At 42.3% G+C, this 22,750-nt stretch overlaps 2 protein-coding genes across 11 annotated transcripts in view; one reads left to right on the plus strand and one right to left on the minus strand.

Moving 5' to 3' along the window:
• Positions 1–9,886, minus strand: part of LOC134454280 (adapter SH3BGRL-like) — a 34,763-nt gene extending 24,877 nt beyond the window's left edge. For 2 of the 10 annotated variants that reach the window (XM_063205200.1, XM_063205198.1), the window contains exons 1-3: positions 9,629–9,882; positions 6,645–6,830; positions 5,418–5,498 (exon numbers count right to left, since the gene is read on the minus strand). In XM_063205200.1, coding sequence (XP_063061270.1) covers positions 5,418–5,498; positions 6,645–6,830; positions 9,629–9,673 — 312 coding nt within the window. In that variant the 5' untranslated portion in view covers positions 9,674–9,882. Of the gene's footprint in view, positions 1–5,417; positions 5,499–6,644; positions 6,831–9,628 lie in introns of all 10 variants that reach the window. The other 8 variants (XM_063205196.1, XM_063205193.1, XM_063205195.1 and 5 more) reach the window with 8 other exon arrangements.
• A 322-nt stretch (positions 9,887–10,208) lies between these two features.
• Positions 10,209–22,124, plus strand: LOC134454279 (lebercilin-like protein). The gene is made up of 10 exons (XM_063205192.1): positions 10,209–10,317; positions 10,562–10,817; positions 11,395–11,672; positions 15,903–16,145; positions 16,680–16,817; positions 17,762–17,825; positions 19,086–19,228; positions 20,592–20,697; positions 20,812–21,076; positions 21,669–22,124. Exons 2-10 carry the CDS (start codon positions 10,562–10,564, stop codon positions 21,883–21,885), a joined length of 1,710 nt encoding a protein of 569 aa, XP_063061262.1. The 5' UTR covers positions 10,209–10,317; the 3' UTR covers positions 21,886–22,124.
• The last annotated feature ends 626 nt before the right edge of the window (positions 22,125–22,750 follow it).

The following is a 22,750-nucleotide window of genomic DNA, read 5'->3' on the forward strand; positions in this document are numbered from 1 at the left end:
AGCTCTGTCGGTCCTCCATTCTTTATCACATATTTTCCTCTTGGAAATCCAACTTTGAGAAAGCTCTTAGTTTCGTTATGAAATCTTGTAGCAGACAAAGTGAACAAGCTAGCCAACAACACCGACTGGCTGTGAACTTCAGATTCGCTATGACGTAACTGGCCAGCAATACTCTCAATGCCAGAAGGAGTCTGCGGCCAGGCTACTCCTCGCCTCACCATTGTATATTTCAGTGTGCGTTATGCCAAAGCGTTCAGAGTAAAGAAATTGAAATCACACGTAGAAAATAGTAGAACATTATCAGGAATTGAGGGCACACCATACATACTTCTATTAAGTGTATAAAAAAAACGTTTTAATAACAATTATTACCAGGTTGCATTCACAGAACGAGCAAAATGGCGCATGCGCTGAAGCTTGTTAAGGAGGGATTGCGCAATCCGGGGTGAGGCCAGTTCAGAGTTGCCCCAAATTCACCGTATTCGGAGCAATTTGACATGAAATGGGCAAATATTATGATTTTGGCCACGGAAATGATTGAAAATGAGTGAAACTGTTTAAATACTGCTCAAATGGTAGTTATGTGCAGATGCTCGAAAACAATAGCTGTTATTGTTATTATTATTCACATTTACTGCAGCTCATCATTCTCAGATCTGGCTGGTGAGGCCGTGCCTCCCCTGCCGTATTGGAGTGCACGTGCCTGACACACACACACACACACACACACACACACACACACACACACACACACACACACACACACACACACACGGTAGCTCTTTTCATCATTCAATCCAATGGCTCAATGTAGCTGGATCCAGTAGATCATACCAAGGGTAGATATTTGTGCATTATACTACTATATAAAAGTAATGGAAACGTAGTAACACTAAAGTTCACTTGTTAGCCACTAATACGGTACATCCTAATTACTGTCTGTAGAAGTGACTTAAAGGTGCACTGCGTAATGTTTTTAGGAGTTCATTTCCAGAATCCATGCTGCCCATCCACAAATGTTAACTTTTTAACAAATGCAAGTGTTCAATATGACTGGGTAAATCGCACTTTTCATACATATAAAGGGGGATCTTCTCCATGGTACGCCATTTTTAATTTCCAGAAATATTTCAGCAGCAAAACGTACTGAACTTTGGTCATACTAGTAAATAATAGTTTACTACTTAGTAAATATTCATGAAAAGATCAAATTTGATAATAGGCAGCACAATTTCAATGAGAAGCATAGTTGCAATACCTATTCTGGCCACCATCCTACACAGTGCACCTTTAAAAGACATGTGTTCCGCAATATCACACTTACAAGATACTTCTTATGATTATGTCAATAACTAGAATGCACTCAGAGTGCAGACCTCCGCCAAGGAAGCTGTTTGATAGAACATTTGACTATGTTACACTCTATTTTCATTTATTTTTAAGTCTTTATGCCTTCTTTTTGTGGAGTTGGAAACTGGAATGTCAAGATTTGCCCTGTCCGCAATTCCATTTGAGGTCACTAGGGGCGTCTAGATTTATAGGCCAGCAATGGTGACGAATCTTTTTAAAAAGTCCAGGGGCCTCATTTATCATCAGTTTGTAGAATGTCTTCTAAATTGTGTCTTACGAGTGAAATTTAGAATGTTCGCAAGTACAGAAAAAACTGGATTTATCAAACATGCGTTGGCTGCTCCTACGCACACGTCTGCATGATAAATCCCACACCTTCCAAATCACTGTGCACGCCCGCATTCGGGCATGTTCAAATGCCATGTTAATTCGAAGGCGCCACCCTGTTTGGACACACATGAACACATGCAATTTCATGTTTCTTCCACTCGCACGCATGGTCTGAGGTGTGCGTAGATTTAGGCACATTTCTACTTTCAAATGCATGTTCATAAATCCCACACTTTGCTCAGGAATGATCGCACGCACGCTTTACGTACAGAGCTGTGCCTAAGAACGCTTTATAAATGAGGCCCCAGGTTCTTGTTCGTGATCCGGAACCACCACCAGAATTTAATCACTTGTTCCTTGGGTCATTACCAATAACTCCACAAAGTTTCGTCCAAATCCGTTTTCCAAGTTTTTGACAGACAGACAAACAGGCAAACCAACGCAACCAAAAACATAACCTCCTTGGCAGAGGTAATAAGGGCTTATTGGCAAACCAACGAGAAATCTGTGAATACATGCCTGATTTATTTTGCTTTTGAAGACACGTCTTTACACGTCCCTCATAAAGACAGTAAGTGGCCAACAAGTGAACCGTGTTACCATGACATAGCCTACACGATATGCTGTGTGTATAAAATGGATTGTAGTGACAATTTGAAGAAAACACCAGGCACAACCGTTGGGGAAGATCATAGATCAAAAACAAACAGCTACTGTACTAAGTTGTTACTCATGTGACACTGGCATTTCAAGTCAGGTAAAATAAATTGTCACAGTATTCACAGCATGCCTCACCACCGTCACGGGACCGACATTGTGCGTCATTGTGACAGCACTGACATTACGCCTCATTGTAACAGGGCTGACTGCATGCTGCCGTCTCTACACCTACGCTATCGGCATGCTTGAAGAAGACACTTTTCAAAACGTATCAGTCAAACATAAAACAATACAATACGTCACAAACCACCATTAAACATGGATCATTAAACATGAGTTATTGACAGCAGCAGACATCAGGGTGAAGCAACCGCCTAATGTCACTATTGTACTGTATGAATTAAACGTTTTTTTTGGGGGGTTGTTCTTGTTTTACAGGATTATCTTAAAAACACATCAGTTACTTGCAAATCACTTACTTAGAATTATAGTTTAATTCATACAAAAGTTGCATTAGCTGTGGTTGTATCACCTGGCATTAGTCAATGAATGACCAACATTCTGTACGAAACATGAAGACACTCATGCCATTAGATTATAGTGACAATAAGAAGGTTAACAGTACACAACACTGGGCACTATTATGGTACATGCATGTAATATTCTGATTTTAAACAGAATATGAGCAGTATCCGGTTTTCACACAAGTCGTGTGAACTCTTTACCAATTCCAAATATGGCCGTGTTCCTGGAATATTCTGGTAGCACAACATTTAAACGGAATATTCCGGATCTTGTTTTAAACCAGATACTGACAATATTCCATTTGAAACCGGATGAGCATATAGCATTTCAAACTCAACGAGCAGAGCGGGCATCCAGTAAGATCCACAGGGGAAAAAAGGAATGACGAAAGTAACTGATGGAGAGAGAAAAGGAAAAGGCAAGAAAAAACAGCACCACACGTCTTCGGGATCAAGCAAGACTGGACAAAAAGAGGGAAAAGGGAAGAAAGGGGTGGTAACGTGAAGAGCTTTGGGGGAATTACTGTTGTGTCAGCATCATCATCATCAAGGTGTTCCTCTGTGTCGTGTCCATTCTCAAGAGGAGCCTCTGGTTCCAGCTGTCTAACCTGTGTTGGGAGGAGTCTCCAGTTTAACAGCTTAAAGCAGACTACATCAGGAACATTTCACAAGATTGATTGGAAAAAAAGTTTGCTTTACACACAAAATATAATCAATAAAAAAAACGAATTCAACACAAATTAGTTATTAAATTGAAAAATGACTAACTGTGTGACTAGTAACAAAAAACAGAATGGCTAGTGACTTGGGAAAACTTCTAGGTACAATGGCAAGAGGGAGCATGTCACTAAGCTAGTGTAAGTCAATGGATCCATTGACTTTCACTAGCTTAGCTACATACTCCCTCTTTTAACTTGTCTTAAAGCAAGACAACCCTTAAGATGAAAAATAAGACACTTTCCCACCTTTATATTCCCCGGCCAACTATTTTAACTGTATTAAGCCCCAAAATAGTGGCATACCCCTTTAATACCAAGCGCTGACCATATATTTCATATGCCAACCAATGGCTACTGACCATACATTTCATATGCCAACCAATGGCTGCCTGTGCACGGTCTCCTCAGAGGTGTGCGTGCAAACAGAACCTCTACGCTACATCACTGAGAATGTGAAATTAAATTAAAAAGGGGAAACAAGTATGGCACTTTCACTTTAAAAAAAAAACAAAAAAAACTTTTACTTATTAATTACTATATTAGGTGCATGCATTTTTAATTCTATCTATGCTTTGCCCTGTTCTGGTTGCACCGGAGTGTCAACACAGAGGTGAGGGAGTATGCTTTCCGTTGTTCTGAGTTAAGCGGTCTGCTTGACTGAAGCATGTAAAATACCAACCAATCAGCATTCCGCTTCTACACGCAAGGCGGCGGGAGGAGTAAGGGCAAGGAGTGATGTGGGCTTTACTTTAACACAATGGGCCTTTATTTACGACCCCAATCGGTGACAGACTGTGGGTAAACTTTTGGTCAAGACTCATAAAGAGATAAAAGGACAAAAAAATTGCAGTGTGTGGGGAAGTGTCTTTAGTGACAACGGGAAAAAGAGAGATGAGCTCACCTTTACAGATACACACAACAGTAAAACCAGAAAATATAAGCATACAGTATCTGAGTCATAAGCATAATTGGGAGCATTGGCCTAAGTCTATTTAAATCTACACAACTCTGTGCAAGTCAAACAAACAAAGCCTGATTAAGTAAACAAACTAACAACTATGGAAACAGGTTAAAGATCCAGCATACTGTATTATTTAAATTGACAAGCCCCTACATAACTATACTGATTACATTGATCGGAAAAAGATAAATTAATTCTGTTGTCCAGTCTTGCACTTTAAATGTCTGTATGAGCACTGTCTATGTCCATACTGTCTTAAGTCCATGTATGAGTACTGTCTATGTCTATACTGTCTATGTCCTTACCTAGATTAGTCTATGTCTGCATGGGAGAGCAAGAAACGTAATTTCAAATTCTTTGTATGACCAGTGCATGTAAAGAAATTGGCAATAAAACTTGACTTGACTTGACTTGACTTAATTAAAACAAAAATCAAATTCAACACATCTCAGTGACTAAATTGACGTACCGTAGTATGTGGTTAACAAAAACAAGTTTTCTTCAAAGTATACACGAGCATTTTGCTTTTTTATGTTGCATGTACAGTATAGGATTATACTGACTGCATCGACAAGGTATATTGACGACATGCTTTAACGCCTATGGATCATGGGTCATTTTCCAGCTGGTTCTAATAAATCTCCACCAGGTCTCTTCCTGAAAATCCACACTTGCCTTATAATGTACATCTGTCTGTGTTCGAGGCTTTCAGAAACCATTAGGCCACATTTTGCAAGCGTGTTATTTAGCCAAGAAACAGCAGAGTGTCTTCATTTGTAATTTAATTCAAATTAAATTTGTCACTCTTTAATATATATTTTAATATGTATATTGCCATAATTGACAAGGTGTAATGGACGCTATGGCACCAACCTTAAAGCCTGCAGGAGGGGGAATCCCCAAGAAGGTATAGACATCGTTGTCTTCCTTGGCATCAAAAAATGTCTCATAGTCCTGCGGAAATAAGTAAAATCATAAATGAAATGAAACATAGATGAGCACTGAAACTGTGAAACTGTGTCTGTGTCCTATTGCAACAAAATAACCCTAATTCCTAAAACATCTATGGCATGTAAAATGGGGTTGACTCTATGGGTCCAGCTAGCACATGGTTTTTTAGGCATATTCTCTTTCTTCAAAATCGATCATCATCATCATCAAGCAAGCCTCCTGAATCCCTGTCCCAACAGCCCTGCTTGGAAAAACTCCTGTGGTGGGTGAAGTGAAATTCCAATTTGGAATCCAATTTTGGAATCCAAAAGAAATTGGAACAGAGAGAGAATCTCTGATTGGAAGAAGCAGATACCATTCCATTCAGTTCCTTTTGTTCTGTTCTGCTCTATTGTTTTCCATTCCATTACTTTACTAGCCGTGTTATGATCTATTATTTTCTTTTCTTTTCTTTTCTTTTCTATTCTATTCTATTCTATTCTATTCTGCCCATTGATTGGTATATTGTGCTGATCCATAGTAGTCTATACTATTCTATTCTATATTCTGTAATTACATTCCAAGGGTCGGCAATTATTTTGGCCCAAGGGTGGCCCAATGGATTTAGAATATTGAGACTGAAGCACCAGTCTCAAACAACTTAACTGTGTCCATGATAAGAAATAATTTACTGTATATTGCTGACATACTTTCTGGCTATTTGATTTCTATACCTTGTAATGAAATGTATTTAGATAAATCACTACAGTAGCCCATTAGCTAATCTTGAATCCACAATACAGGGTAACTTTTTGCGGTGGGAGAGCATCACATTGGATTTAAAAGTTGTCTCTCCCCTGTGGGCCAGATGAAATGGTCCTGCAGGTCACATGTGACCCCAGGGCCTGAGTTTGCCTACCTGTGTTCTAATCTATTCCATCCTATTCTTTCCTATATGTGCCGGTGTGTAGCAGCCTACCCCGCAGTAGCTCTCCTCGATGAATATCTGCTTTCTGGCTATTTCATTTCTACACCTTGTAATGAAATGTGTTCGATAAATCAATAGAGTAGTCTATTGTCTAATCTTGAATCTGTAATACAGGGTAGCCATTTTAAGAATGCTGGGTCAATCCTATTCTTCCCTATATGTGTTAGTGTGCAGCAGCCTACCCCGCAGTAGCTCTCCTCATTGAAAATCTGTGGGGGGAGAGGGATGCCGCTGGCTGGCTTCTTGTCCCCGGGGACATTCTCCCTCATCCACCTGCGGTTCTCCTCGCTGCAGGCGATGTCCAGCTGGGCATAGTCGATTTTGAGAGCTTCAAGAAAGCCGAGCACATCCTGCTGCTTCTTCTTGATCTGCACAAAGAGACATAAAAAGGTACAATAGATCATAGCTCCAAGCAAGGCTGTTTCCTGCCCAATTGGGCTGCTTAAGATGGCCGTCTGCGGGTAAAAATAGGTAAAAAGGGCATTTGCGTGGGGTTTCCTGCACATTTATTGCCATAGAAATGAATACAATATGTATTCAAGTTGAATTATTCAGGCCACCTGAATACATTTTCAAAACGGAGCTACACTGTGCGGATCTCAACTCTTTCCACTATTACGCCTTTGTCCTGCACCTGGCCCCATATGCATAATCTTACTCTTAGTAAGTTAAGAGGTAAATAATCGAATAGAAGAGCCTGGAGTCCTTGTTCACTCCTGAACCTGTTTCTTAGTATAGGCCCCAGGTTACAGTAGCTGAAAAGAAGAGCTTTTCAAGTTTTCTTGGCAAAAGGTTCTTTTCACCTAACCTGGAGTACATAACTTTGGACCAAACAGCGTCCAGCCAAACCTTTTGATTATGATAATTATTTTACCCTCTAAATGGACTGACCACGCCTCTGCCTTGATCACAAAACTTCTCTTTCTGTTTTTTTTTTTTTTAATTATTTTTTTAATAGCAGATCTCTTGCACTCTTTTCTGATCGGACTGCATGCAGGGCTATGAATGAACTTTTAGTGTCATTTAGTGCCTCTTGCATCCACAGTTAATCCTGTTGGATGTGGTTCATCCTTCTTGGTGGTATACAGACATTACCTTGGATACTGTGGCTCTTGATACATCACAAAGACTTGCTGTCTCAGTCGAAGATGCAACAGTTTCACACGTACCAAGAATTTCTCCTTTTTGAACTCTGACATGTCACCCATAATGTTGTGTGCATTGCACAATCTTGAGCAAAACTGTGCTCTTACCCTGCTAATTGAACCTTCATTGTTCACTTTACTGGTGCAATGTGCCATTAATGAAGATTGGCCGACAGGCTGGTCCACTTCAGCCATGAAACTTCCCACACTAAAATGATAGGTGCCTCAGTTATTTTGTCCAACCCCTGGGTATGTATTTTCACGAAGACTAATCTGCATGCTCTTGCTTCATCTTCATCTGGGGGAGCAGCAGCCTAAAGGCACACATGGCCCTATCGTGACCCGGTTCGATTCTGGCCTGGGTCCTTTGCGAACCTTTCCCTGTCTCTCTCTCTCCACTCGCTTCCGGTCATTGCTTCACTGTCCTATCAAAATAAAGGCAAAAATAAAAACAAAAAACTGGGCACACATGGGTAAGCGATGGTGAGTCATGGATAGGTGGGCAGTCAGGCTTGTAAGTCCAAGGGTTGCCAGTTCGACTCTCGACCCACCAGGTTGGTGGGAGAGTAATTAACCATTGCTCTCACCCATCCTCCTCCATGACCGCGGTACCCTGAGCGTGGTACCGTCCTGTCACACTGCTCCCTTGGGATGTCGTTTGGGACTGCCCCCTTGCACAGTGCCACAGGTGAGGCCTAAATGCAATTCCATTGTGTGCCGTGAGCACTGTGTGCTGCGGAGTGCTGTCACAATGACAGGTTTACGAGGTGAGCTTGCACTTCAGGTGGTCTTTGAATCAGAGGGATATTATCCTACACTTACCAATAGGAATTATACAGTATGTGTCCCTTCACCACCCATGGCTTCCTGTAACTGTTCATGGCTTCAGCAAGGCTATAAACCTCACATTGCTCCAGGGACTGCAACCAATACTCTGCAACTTTGGATAACAGCATCAGCTGTGTAATATTGTGTTTAGTCACCTGTAAACTTGATATGTTGGAGTTGAGAGGTAAATGTTGGTAGGCAGCCAATTTCAACATGCAGTTGCAATGCTCACGCTACCCTGAACTTGTCAGTGCCTGCAATTTTTTCTTCTTCAGCCTTTTCCGAGATCCTGGTCATTGTAAGGGGGGCAGTCAGGTACTGACAAGGGTAGGGTGAGCGTTACAACTGCATGTTGAAATTGGCTGGACTTATCCTTTAACAGAGGAGCCATGTTGTCTTGTTTTGATGAATGAGTGGATCTCTAAGGAAACACTCTGGATCAAGAGTGTGACAGAGAACGTATGCAGAGTAGGAGACTTTAGATACAGTGGCCATTCAGGGGTTAAATTGTCAATGAATTGGAGAAATCATCCAGTAGATTAAACTAAAATAAACTATTTTATGCACAAGGTTGTTAATAATAACAATAACAACAATAATAATAATAATAATAATAATAATAATAATAATAATAATAATAATAATAATAATAACAATAACAACAACAACAATAACAATAATAATAATAATAATAATAATAATAAATAATAATAAAAGTAGTAGTAGTAGTAGTAGTAGTATTATTAATAATAATAATAATAATAATAATAATAATCTTAATTCCATGTAAGATTGATATTTAAATAAAAAGAAACAGCAGTGCTTGTGTTATCTGTTTAATAAAGTAGGTTGAAGTAAAGCAGGCACTTCTGAAAGTGTTTTGTAAGGGGTTGCTGTTGCCCGATTGGAATGCCAGCGAGTGCGACACTGCAGAGATATATAAGGAAACTGGCAGGCTGGCTGCTTCTTGGCTACATGTCTGACCCACAAATTAATTGTTCAGTCTTCTGACAAAATGGTTCTACATTGCGGTGTTTTTGTTACACAACAGTTTTACTGCTTGCTCAACTTTTCTCGAACACTGGAAATACTTAGGCCTAGTTCATGCATTATTTCCATGAATTCTCCAAACGTTGGAGTGTGTTAAATTAAACGCATAGGAATAATTGCTTATGGTAAACGAGTGTGCTTACCGCTGTGGATCCCGATGCAGTGGCAAGGAATACTTTAATAACCATCTTGGTATTAGACTGTGATTTGTGAAGAGAGCCAAAAAAAAGTTCCCTTGAAAAACAGCCTGTTGCCTTCGCTCTCGTTAATCGACACGCACAGGACGCTGACTACACCGCGAGCATCAGCCACACCAACGAGGCTATTTTTGTCTCGAGCACACCTCCGTGGGATTGGTGGGTTTGGTTTGGGGGTTCAATGGTGACCAAGGGATTGGCACATTCTGCTGTCTGTTGACTTTGGGGACACCAAAGTTAGTCTGCAGCTACGTAGCACTATGCTTAAAAAGGACAAAAATAGACCGCGGTGGTGAGCAAACAAAGACCTATTGAAGTGTGTGGGTTAGTCAAACAATAACCAAATTAACAGTCAACACTAACGGATGTTTATGTATGTTTCAGTGCTAGCTTTTTGCCTCCCGAAACTTGTCCGATGGATGCACACACTCGTTTTGTTTCAGCTGCAGTTTCCAATGATCAGATTCACTCTATTATCCCACAACTAGTTAGCACTACTACATTTCCCATGCTCTCCTGCAAAGGAACGCAAAACGTGTTACCATGGTGACCAACTCTAGTCCAAAACTTTGAGCGTCTTTCTCATTCTTTCTCAACAATGTCGCGGAAACAACGCTAAGTGCAAAGATAGCCAGGTGATAAGACGTAGGCTATGAGCCATTGTCAATGTTGGTTTTCCACACGTGCTTGCTGTTGCGCACAATAGTTAATCTCGTTCAAGATACTGTTATGATTGATATGTACCCACTTCAAATAATTTCACCGTGGATAGGCTGGCCACCCCATCATGTTTTGATTTTGATTTTGTGCACGTGTTTGTTTTCGCTGTCTCCATGTCTGGTTGGTTAAAATCATCAGATGTGCACCTTACAATTACAGATGTCTTCTGAAAAATCTGATGACTCTCAAGACGAGGGTGGACAAGGGGATGGCCGCTCTTTCAGCGGGTCTGACAGGTCTTTCGATGGATCCACCGCGTCCAACAAGAGCAGAGACTGCAGCCCAGCAAGGTCTGAAGACTACTACTCATATTCATATCATTCCAATGATGAAAAGGAAACACCATACATGCTTTGCAAATCACACTTTTCGACGGCAAAGAAACCTCTAAAGAAAACCACAAGTTTTTACAAAGGTGAGATGGCCTAAAAGAACATTATAGTTTGCATGTTTAGAGGATTGGTGAAATAGTGTAGATCTACATGCAGATCCACTGTGTGCAAGAGTGAATGTGATTGTCACACTGTGTGCGTGTGTGTGTGTGTGTGTGTGTGTGTGTGTGTGTGTGTGTGTGTGTGTGTGTGTGTGTGTGTTTGGGGGGGGGGGGATTGTCCTCCCTTCTGGTTTTGATATCTGCACTTTTTACACATAATTTTAATCAGTTTAATGTCATTTCATTGATATTGCTTGTGTGTGTGTGTGTGTGTGTGTGTGTGTGTGTGTGTGTGTGTGTGTGTGTGTGTGTGTGTGTGTGTGTGTGTGTGTACGCGCTCGCGGCATGCGTGCATGCATGCACATACAGTATGTAGCCTATACAGGCTAGATACCTATAAATGTAGGCCATACATTGACATTAAATTTCATTTCAAAATTAAATGCCTGGAAATTCAGGTATCTAAGGTGCCACGTCTTCACAGTGGCACTGTTCTGCAAGTTTGTTCATTGACCCTGCTTTTATCACTTGTGTTTTATATATATTTTTTAAATGCAAGGCCAAAGAAGGCCCACTGGGCAACATCCCCATCTGAAGAAGTGCCTCAAAGCTGGCCGAAAAGCCCCCCTCTTCCCCCCAATCAAGCCCCTGAATGGCGTGGGCCAGCGAATCGCGTCGGCCCGCGAGCACCGTATCAAGGAGCTGAGCAACCAGGTGTGGGAGCTACAGCAGCAGCTGAATGGCGCCTGGCAGGAGAACCGGCTGCTGCGGCGTGTGCAGAGCCGCCACACGGTGGCGCTACAGCAGTTCCAGGACTCCCAAAGCGGCCTGCCCCAGGTACGAAATAATGTCACACAGCAGGGCTGGACTAGCTTGGTCCTGACCATCCCATATTATACTACCATTTCCATTTCGTATTCATGACCAAGTGTCTTAGCGGAAGTATGTAGGATGGTGCGCGAGGCTAGGGCTGGACCGGGACAAAAAAAACAACAACACCCGGACTTATCACTTTTTCACACCTAGTCCCCTTTACTGTAAGTGAACCAAACTCAGTCTTCTTTAAGTGGACCAAAAAAGTGAACAGACAGCAAAAGGACTCAGGTCTGTTTTTGGTCATAGTGGGTCATTTCACGTGAAATCAGACACTTTGGGACCCGACCGGCACGGATTTCAATCATACTTGCTGTGCCTGTTTAGTAGCAAGGTAGCACCCCAGAACTGCATTTTTGTGAATCTGACACAAATATTAAGGGAGAAACAGACTAGCGAAGGTTTACATATGAGGGTAGGACATTCAGCCTTGATTATATCCGTCAGTGTAAGTCACAAAAATATGTCCGTGTTGTTATTCGAAAGCTCTTTTCTGGCTCTATACATTACACAAACAGCATGGAACACAACAACCCTCAGAATATGAATTATCATACATCGAAAAATCAAAAATTGAATATCAAAAAAACTTGCCAGTTCCTTGTCTTAACATAGCATGCAATGTCATGAACAACACCTGAAATGCTGGTGTTTGGTTCTTTATTCATTTCAGAGACAATGGGACTCAAAAATATGGCATCATACAAATCACCTAGTAATAATATGGTGATACCATAGTAATATCACATGACAGTATGTCTATCGGAATATGTGAAGGATGGAGATGGTCCATGAGGATGCAGGAAGTTCAGTTTCACCTCTCCAGTGCTCGGCATACATTCCTCAACACATGCTAGTCACTAGTTGCCATCATATACAGGCGCGGTTCTTGCATTGAGGCATTGCTAGGCAACCGCCTTAGGCCCCCAGCTTAGTCTCCAGCTGTAGGGGCCCCCTCTGACCCACTTTGCAAATTTCACATGGGCCTATAGCTGGTAATTGGGCCCCTTTGGGCCGTAATTCACAGATTAATGGTGATTTTCATATATAATGAATTTTGTATGTTTAAATTGGAAACAAGAACAACACAATACATTACAAAAAAATACAGATTCTGTGCACACCCTCTCTTTCGCATTAAAATGGACTATTCCATCCTTGCGTGCCATGTGCGCGAGGCAAGTTCCTAAACATTCACACAACCACGTCTTCATATAAGGAGGATAACTGTCAAGCGCCACACTCAACAAACTCTTCATGGTCAGTAACATCAAGCGGAGCACAAAAAATAGGAAGGCACAAGACGTTTGCAGACAACTTTTGCTATGTTCAGTGTTGTTAGACTAAACGCAGTGTCACCACTTAAAAGAAACAACACCCATAGAAGAAAACGACAGCCCTAACACCGGCAACCCCCTGTTTTTTTTTTGACAATGCTATGAGAAGTTGAGCAAGAAAGGAAAGCAGGCAAGAAAGCAACTCGCGCTTTGAGCGTGGAGTAGGTTACTCGATACTTCGAATAGACTTCACAGGCGCGCGAGCGCAGGGAGAGTGAAGGCTGTGTTTCTGTTTATCTTGTGCACGCACGTCTTCAAAGGGTTTGTTTGGGCGACAGCTTGACAGAGAGCACGTCTTTTGGTTTATGCAGTAAATGTCTCCTTGATTAGTTTTTGGAACTTAGGGTGTCTGTAACGTCCACGAAGACAATATCCACGTGAAAACGCAAGCGCCTACAAACCGCTGTTCCAGATATTCTTTAAATCTCTCTACTCTCTCTGGCTGTTCTGTCAGAAAAGAGTGTGCACCTGTCGCCTACTCTGTCAACATCCCACAATGACATTTAAAAGTCTCCCATAAAATCCAACATAGCCTACAACATAGGCTATGAGAAGTGCAGGCAAGATGGCAACTTGCGCATTGAGCGCGGAATTTGCTACTTCGATTACATGCCACGGGCACGCGAGCGAGAGGAGCGTGAACTATGTTTCTGTTTAACCTGACTGCACGCGTGTCTCTTCTCAATGGGTCTGTTCAGGCAGGCTTGGGTCAGGGCGACCGTTTGACAGAGAGCGCGCTTTTCGGTTTATTCAGCAAATATTTCCTTGATTAGTTTTTGAAAGTTGGGATGTCTAACATCCACGAAGACAATATCCTCCTGAAAACGCCAAATGCCTGCAAACCGTTGTTCTGTCAGAAAAGAGTGTGCACCTGTCGCCTACTCTGTCTACTTCCCACAGCGACATTTAAAAGTCTCCCATGAAATCCAACATCCAACATATGAGAAGTGCAGGCAAGATGGCAACTCGTGCATAGAGCTCCGCGGAATTGGCTACTTCGATTAGATTTCACAGGCACGCGAGCGGGGAACATGAAGGCTTTGTTTCTGTTTAACCTGACTGCACGCGTGTCTCTTCTCAATGGGTCTGTTCAGGTAGGCTTGGGTCAAGGCGACCGCTTGATAGAGAGCGCACTTTTCGGTTAATAAGTAAATATCTCCTTGATTAGTTTTTGAAAGTTGGGATGTCTGTAACATCCACGAAGACAATATCCACCTGAAAACGCCAAATAGGCCTACCTGCAAACAGCTGCTCTGTCAGAAATCAGTGTCCACCTGTCACTTATCCTACGCTACTGTCTACTCCCCACAGCAGCATTTTAAAATCCTCCATGAAATCCCAAACCAACGTCACTTCAAATAGGTGACAGCAAGCATGGACATATGAAATAACACTTCAGTGAGGGGAGAAAATCACTCTGCTCTCATATCAAAGTGAAAGTGGGATTACAGAAAATTTCACATTTCAGTTTGTTCAATTTTTGCATGAAAAGTTGCAAATATTCATTGAAATCTGTCCAGAAAGGGTTGTAGCCCAAGATTGCCTGTTTTTTTTTGTTTGTAATTATTTTTTTTTAATGGAAAATCGTGATTTAAAAAAAAAAATCGAAATAGAGATTTTATGTTAAAAAAAAAAAATGTGATATGAAATGGGCCGATGGGCCCCCTAGCTAAATTCGCCTTAGGCCCCCAAATTGCTAAGTCCGCCACTGATCATATATAGCTACAACATACCCTTTGATGCTTGAACATTGAAACAATTCCTTTACTGAGCTTATTCTTTCAACCCTGCCTTCTCTGAATGCTTAAAATGTTCTAGCTTCCACTGTGTCCATTGACAATGGGCAGAAGTCGTGTAGTTTTTGAGTACCTGGAATAGAGACTGATGAGGGTGCAGGGCCCACAGGGAAAATGCCCGTTATGGCAGATGGCCAGTCCAGCCCTGTCCCTGACACTACTCTATTACTACTTCATTACAACTCATTTCAACCTTTACGTCCCATTATCTCTGAAATGAATAAAGAACCAAACACCCCATTTTCAGGTGTTGTTTATGACCTTACAGGCTATGTTTAGACAAGAAAGCAGCCATTTTAAAATATAAGTTTTTTTTTATATTCAATTTTTAAGTTTTCAATGTATCATAATTCATATTCTGAAGGTTGTTGTATTCCATGCTGTTGAGTAATGTGTAGGGCCAGAAAAGAGCTTTCAAACAATACCTCAGACATCCTTTTGTGACTTACACTGACTGATATAATCAAGGCTGAATGCATAGTGTCCTACCCTCACATGTAAACCTTTGCTAGTCTGTTTCTCCCTTAATATTGGTGTTGGATTCACAAAAATGCAGTTCTGGGGTGCTACCTTGCTACTAAACAGGCACAGCAAGTATGATTGAAATCCGTGTTGGTCGGGTCCCAAAGTGTCTGATTTCATGTGAAATGACCCTATTATGATGTGTATTAAGAAAAAACAAACGAATAAAAAAAACAACTGTTTTTGCCCCTATGGGCTGTCTGCCCACTGGGAAAATGCCAGATTGTACTGGTATGCCAGATTACCAGTCCATGGGCTCGATCCTACCACCTCCCAGTCAACGCTCCAGTTTGGGCATGGGAGGCACAGCACGATTCCGCTGCGCTAAAGGACCAGTCCGATAGCTCAGTGCTACTAATAATGTAGGGACGTTAACTATCGTTCCACACCACACCATGCTAGTTGTCCTCCATTACATATGTGCATTACGTATGTATACTGTACATGTATGGATGTATGTATGTATGTAATGTATGTATCCTTCACGAAGGGTGTGTCTATGATGATGATGATGATGTGAGTCTGTCCGTCCGATGCAGATCCTGGCAAAGCATGGCAACGAGGTGCAGTCCCTGCAGGGGCAGCTGCGCAAGACGCGGGAGCAGAGGAACGCACTGTCGCGCAGGCTGACGCGCATGGAGACGCTCCTGCAGCAGGCCTCCGAGGAGCTTCAGCGTCTCCAGACACTGTGCAGCCGGCGCCACCTAGGGGAGAGAGAGGAACTCACGCTGCAGCTCAGGAAACTACAGCTGGAGTTGGAGATCAAGAACAAGAGGATACTGGTGGGCTGGGGGGAAGGGGGAGGGGGGGGGAGGGGAGAGAGGCGTGTGTGTGTGTGTGTGTGTGTGTGTGTGTGTGTGTGTGTGTGTGTGTGTGTGTGTGTGTGTGTGTGTGTGTGTGTGTGTGTGTGTGTGTGTGTGTGTTTTAAAAAAGCACACAAAAGGCACTATTATCTGCATTAATTGTATAGAGTACACTTACCCCATAGGAAAAAAGATAAATAAAGAATATCCATAACTATGCAAATCTCAAATGTCAAATTCTGAAGACTGTAGACTGACCAGTTGTGCTTTTTGTATTTTATACAATATATGGAAAATTAATAATGGGGCACTTATATTTATTATGTGTGGTAAGAATTGAATAGTCCATATATGAATTATTGTGAGTTTTATAGAGAGGTGGGGAAACTGGACAGTCTTTCTGTCTGTGCTCTCAACACAGGTGATTTCAGTAATCAGCTCTTCAACATCATACCGTATATATCTTTTACAGCTCTTCAACGTTATATCTTTGTATGTCTGTTCATGTCTCAGGACCTGGAGAGGAATCGGGAGTTAAGTAATGCCTCCTTCAGTCGCCACTTGACCACGGAGATGCGTAAGACGGTGGAGGCGCGAGATCTGTCCAGTTTACTGCAGGAGCAGATCGATCACCTCAGCCTGAAGATCAAGGTACTGTACCCGGGACGACCGACAGGGGAGAGGGTCAGTTATCCCGGGCCCAGGGAATTTTGTCCCCATTACATTGTATGTATTGAGAGGGGGGCCCTTTCAGGTGTTTTTTTCCCCTAGGCTCTGACTGTACTGCTGAGCTATGCCACATAACACCTCCTGCCCGTACACCAACAGCAGAGCACTGTACACTGAAACTTATACTAATACACGTTTGCTACTAACTCAGTGGCATGTGTCCACACAGAGATGATGTTATTCTCCATTCTCTCTTTGTAGGCCTACATGTGTGATTACATTTAAAAAGACGTACATTTCTACCTATAACTTATACTTACAATATTTTTAGCATCTCACTCTAAAATGTGCTGCCTAGCTTCTAAAATTCTGGCTATGCATGAAAATTAGCCTTGTGGCTATAATCTGTCTTAATTGTATGTATTGCATTGTCTGGTCAAATAAACATTTACCTTAAATTAAACTAGTACAAACATTTTCGATAAATGATATGACCATAAAAGACATGTCCCCTGGTGTTTCTTTGAGTCATATTCAAGACACCGATAAACAGGATTCTAAGATAACACCAGACAACCAGACAAATGCTGGGGAAAATGCCATTTGGCTGGTAAAGAAGAAAACCTACTAGTAGCCACGTTGACTGGCAGTGAGTGTATGTGTGTTGAAGTAACATTAAACATCTACTAGCCAATTTGGCTAGTGATTGGAAAAAGTTAATGTACTGTATAGCCCTGCTGATAAGAATGCTTGCGACTAATAGGTATAATTTGACATTTATTTATTTTCATTAAAATGGCAGTTGAGATTTTCTTTCATCAAAAGGTTTAAGAAAGAGAGTTGAACAACACTAATGTACAGCATTTAGGAAGAAGTATCCTTTCTTTGCCTGCCTAAGCTGACAGTCTTGTCCTTGTTATCCTCAGGAGCGGGAGCGGGAGCTGGAGAATCAAAATATCTACGCACACAGATTCCCAAAGTCAAAGAAAGGTATGGAGTATACTTCTCATCTCCACTTAATTATAAAGCAGTTTAGCAAACACACACCAAAAGCCCCGTCATATCTGGTATGAAGTCATTACTTTTTCCTGACATTACAAAACAGGGTGTATGCAGGGTTTTAAAAAGTATTAAAAGGTGATGAATTAAAAAGCCAAAATTTAATGGCATTAAAAGTAGTACATTTGCTCAAAAGGTATTATTTTTGGAAAAACTAGGTATTATTTTTTTGAGTTACACCATTTTGATAAAAAAAAAACTTTCTTTATTCACCGTTTATCACAGTTTTTCAATACACCAGTGATTCGCCCAACAGTAGCCACCTGACCTAGTTCAAAGCAGAGTCATGCCATAGAAAGCAGACTTTTGAACAGCACTCTGGAATCGCGCTGCTCCCCTTCGGACGTCTTTTTGCAAAATGTAGTGTAATGTAGTGTTTAGAAGGTACAAATTACAAAAGATGTCTTGTTAATACTGGAATCGGAATGTCGTGATGGTTGTAATTTTTTTTAAAGGTAGTGAAAAAGGGTATTTAATGGTAGTAAATTTGACTTTAACATTGCTGTATATACATTACAAAAAGTGTTCTCTTTTGCACCTTTTTTCCCTATTCTATGTGGTTCTATAGTGTTTCGTTCTATTTTCTCCCTGTTTTATGTCTATGCAGTATACGTGTATATACTGTACCCTTTTGTAAACAGCCCACTGTGTTGTACAGTATACTCTATGTACAGTATCTCTGTAATGTCTGCACTCTGCTTTCAATCTCATTGGGAATGTGTGTAGAGTAAATTATATGTACATGTGAATAGTGACAGTAAAAGGCATTCTCTTCTACTCTCTTCTGTTCTATTCTATTCTATTCTACTCTATTCTATTCTGCTCTGTTCTATTCTGTTCTATTCTGCTCTATTCTATTCTATTCTAATCTATTCTATTCTAATCTATTGTATTCTGCTCTATTCTATTCTATTCTATTCTATTCTACTCTATTCTATTCTGTTCTATTCTTTTTTTTTTTTTTTTTTTTTTAGAATGTTTTGGGGGCTTTTGGGCCTTTATTATGACAGGACAGTGTGAGAGGAGACAGGAAATGAGGTGGAGAGAGATATGGGGCAGGGCTGGGAAATGACCCGGTCGGACTCGAACCGGGGTCCCCATGGGCATGCAAGCCCAAATGTGGAGGGCTTAGCGGGCTGTGCCACAGTGCACCCATTCTGTTCTATTCTATTGTGGTCCCTGTCACCTCAGGCAGTAAAGAGACCAAGTGTATCCAGACTGATGGCCTGTCTCCACTGCCTCTGGAGGGACCGGCCTTGAAGCTGGAGCTGGAGTACGCCAGCCAAGAGCATCTGGACCAGGAACTGGACAGGCAGAGAAGCACCAGGAACAAGGTAGGCGTGTGTGTGTGTGTGTTTGTGTGTGTGTGTGTGTGTGTGTGTGCGTGTGCGTGTGCGTGTGCATGTGCATGTCAGTCAAAGTCAAAGTTCAGGTTGTAGGTCTCAGTCATGGAGCACAAATCTATAAGGGACTCTTGAGCTACACACACACACACACACACACACACACACACACACACACACACACATACACGCTCAATTTATGTTGTTTATATACAAAGGAGCCCGTGGAGTGATTGGTAGCTGCCATTGCTTCCGCCTTCTCTGAGATTTAATTTCTCCTAACCATCCACCTGTCTTGCGCGTAGGATCTCGGAATTGTCCCGCCTCCTCCCCAAACGTTCCAGAGGCAGAGGGAGTTTTTCCTGTTCGACTGGCTGAGAAACTATGTGGGCATGGGTTTACAGCCCCAATTGCTGAAGGAATATTGATTGTGATCTTATCATCATGTTGTTAAATGACCAGTTGCATTCTAAATATTGAACAATGAGTGGGTATAGTGAACAGTTAGCCATTTAGGTGGGTATTTTGAAATCCCCAACCTTTTCTGGTGGGCATACTGCGTATACAGTACCTGTGTATCATGTAGACCGAATGTTCCCATTCTTGTTTGAAACCAAGCAGTGCCAATATTCCATTTGATACCAGGCAGAGCCTTTGATACGTACTCATCTATGGCTCTGATACCAGACTACCTCTTGAATGTAACTGCACTCATTGACGATCCATCATAGATAAATGTGCTACCATAGAGGTAGAAAATAACACTAGAGAGGACCCCGCCCCCCTTTTTACGGCAATCTGTAGCGGCCATTATCTGTAGGTAGATCAGAGAAATGGAAATTAACGGAGAACGAGGCTCACCTCTGTCAAAAATGGCTTAATCATGTGAAAATGTCCATCAACACACTATACAAGGACAATAGTTGAAGTGTGTCGCTAACTATGTTCATAAAATATATTATTTGATTTTTAAATGTATTTTATCGACTCATATTATTTAAGTAGATATTTAGCCTGACATTTCAAATCTGGCCTTTGATTAAAGTGTTACTTCATATTTACACAGTTTTAGTTAATTTCTTGACAGGGGCGGGCGTGTTCTCCATTGACTTGCATTGCCTGAAAGTACCTACACTACCTACGGAAGTTGGGAAGCTCCAGCTGCCATTTCCCAGTGCTGTCGCAAATTGCTGTGTCCTCTCTAGTGTTATTTTCTACCTATCTATGTGTGCTACACTCTGAGCAGACACAGCCTGTGGTGCCAGTGGTTAGTCATTTGGCCCAATCAATTCATTAATAATAAAAAATCATTACCATTCTACAGTCTCCTGTTGTTTGTGTCTTGTGTGGGCAGGAGCTGTGTGCTACGGATGGCAGCGAGGCGGAGAGAGAGCCAGCCAGTGCAGCGGAGCAGCTGGATGAGGACAGGCAGCAGCAGGACTGGCCAGCCGGTGCTGGGGGTAGGTGATGGGCTGGGCTAACTCATTCACTGTCCTAACATTATATTTCATATTAGTATTACATTATAACATTATAACACTTTACATTGATGATATTATCATCTCTCCATGCAGCCACTGTGAACACAGCAGAGAGTGTTGAGGAGCTCCCACAGCAGCAGCAGGCTGCAGATGAATATGACAACGCTGACGAGGATGTTGCAGAGGATGATGAGGATGGAGCTGAGGAAGACGAGGAGTGCAGCACGTCAGGCAGCGAGCCAGTGAGCCTCAGCCAGGCCGAGCCGTCACGCCTCCACCGCCACCACGACCTCGACCTCGACCGCCACCGCGACCAGCACAGCCTCCTGGAAGACCCCAGCCGATACGACCCCTCAAAGTAAAAATTGCAGTGTTAATCTTACCTTCGGAGAGTCGATTTAATATCCTTTGGAGTGAATTTGGTCCCAGAGTACTGTTTGTGTTTATTTTAAACACAAACGCAAAAGATTGTGTTTTACTCTTTGGTCAGTGTAACACGTGTAGTATTACTCTACCTGGAGTTATATAAGTTTATCAACAATTAACATTAAAGGGACTGCAGGTAGGATTAAAAGTTGAATTAATCACGGTCCCGAGTCAGCTGATGCTTATGCGAGTCTTTAGTAAGTGAACGATGGCTCTCGTGACCACTTCCACGGTCCACTGTCACAAAACCCCACATGCAACTTTTGGCAGCGCGGTCCGAAGGAGTGTCGTGGGAAACACTTATCATTTGAAAACATCGCTTTACATACCGTATTCAGATTTGTATCAAATGCTGGCATTCCGGGATGAAAAACAGTCTCACAGCGAGTTCATTTGAACAGCATTTTTTCATTGCGGTGTAGATTTTCAAACAGGCATCCCACGGGTACCGTGCAAATGACGTCATCCTACCTTGTGCCCCATTAACAGAATATTAACACCCCTATTTTTTTTTTACTGTGCAGCCGTTTCAGCAGCACGATGGCCCGGCCCCGGCGCCATTACACCTTCAAAGAGACCATCCAGAACCTGCACCGCGGCCAGCCGGCCTACGGCATCCAGCAGAACCTGCACCGCGGCCAGCCTTCCTACGGACCCCAGAAGGGCTCCAGAGCACCCAACGGCAACGGCAACGGAAATGGCCAGTGTATTTTATTGAATCATTTTATGCCTGTGGTCTAACGTTTTTATTCCATGATTTCCAAATTCTGAGCTAGCTAGCCACTCAGCATACCTTAACCCAGCCTGATTATCATCGACTTTCAAATCTCGATTCGAGACCACGCCGCTAAAGGTGTTGCTTCACTAGGAGGGCGTAGCCTGGCTATCCTTAATCATAACACTTGCAACTTTTGTCTTCTTCCTACTCAACTTATTTAATTGTTTTATCTGTTTAAGCACATTCAGCTGCCTTGAGATGTCTTGTCTGAATTGATCTTCTATTAAAAAATTAAGTTATTATTATTATTTTTTTGTAGGGGTTGGTAGCTGGGCCGCCAGCATGGAGGAGGCAGACTGCAGCGGTGGGTACCAGCCCTCCTTCCTATGCCCGGTGGTGGGGAGGTCCCGGCTGGCAGAGGGTCCGCTACTGCCACCACCACCACCAGCGCCACTGTCACATGGAGAGGAGCCGTGCAGTCGCAAAAGCAGCCTGATGAGGGAGCTGTTTGGCAACACGGCCGCGGCCGAGAGAACCACCAAGGCCCCATCTCTCTTCGAGGGGAGGGGGCAAAGAGCAGGAGGGGCCCCTTCCCATGGCCCCGGGTCAGGTTCTGGCCCCGGGTCCGAATCAGACCGCACATCTGCCTACGTTCTGGGAGACGCCGCATCCCATCTCAGAGACAGCTTCATCATATTCGACTGACATCCCCACCCAGCACTGCCCCACAGGCTGCCAAACCATTTACCGACATTTAATCAGAGTTATTTTTTTATGTTGTTATTCTACGTATTATTATTTTTTTCCCCCTGAATGTAATTTTGTCAAACTGAAACAAAAACAAAAAAACTGAGCTGTAAGTAAAAATAGAAAATACAGTATGTAATG

This window comes from Engraulis encrasicolus, chromosome 8, assembly GCF_034702125.1.
Source record: "Engraulis encrasicolus isolate BLACKSEA-1 chromosome 8, IST_EnEncr_1.0, whole genome shotgun sequence".
Lineage (NCBI taxonomy): Eukaryota > Metazoa > Chordata > Actinopteri > Clupeiformes > Engraulidae > Engraulis > Engraulis encrasicolus.

What these genes read in the sequence shown, in the direction of transcription:
- LOC134454279 (XM_063205192.1), top strand. Translation starts at nt 10,562, where the DNA reads ATGTCTTCTGAAAAATCTGATGACTCTCAAGACGAGGGTGGACAAGGG. An exon ending in ACCTCAGCCTGAAGATCAAG is followed by an intron (nt 16,818 to 17,761) that starts GTACTGTACCCG and finishes TGTTATCCTCAG; the next exon opens with GAGCGGGAGCGGGAGCTGGA. An exon ending in AGAGAAGCACCAGGAACAAG is followed by an intron (nt 19,229 to 20,591) that starts GTAGGCGTGTGT and finishes TTGTGTGGGCAG; the next exon opens with GAGCTGTGTGCTACGGATGG.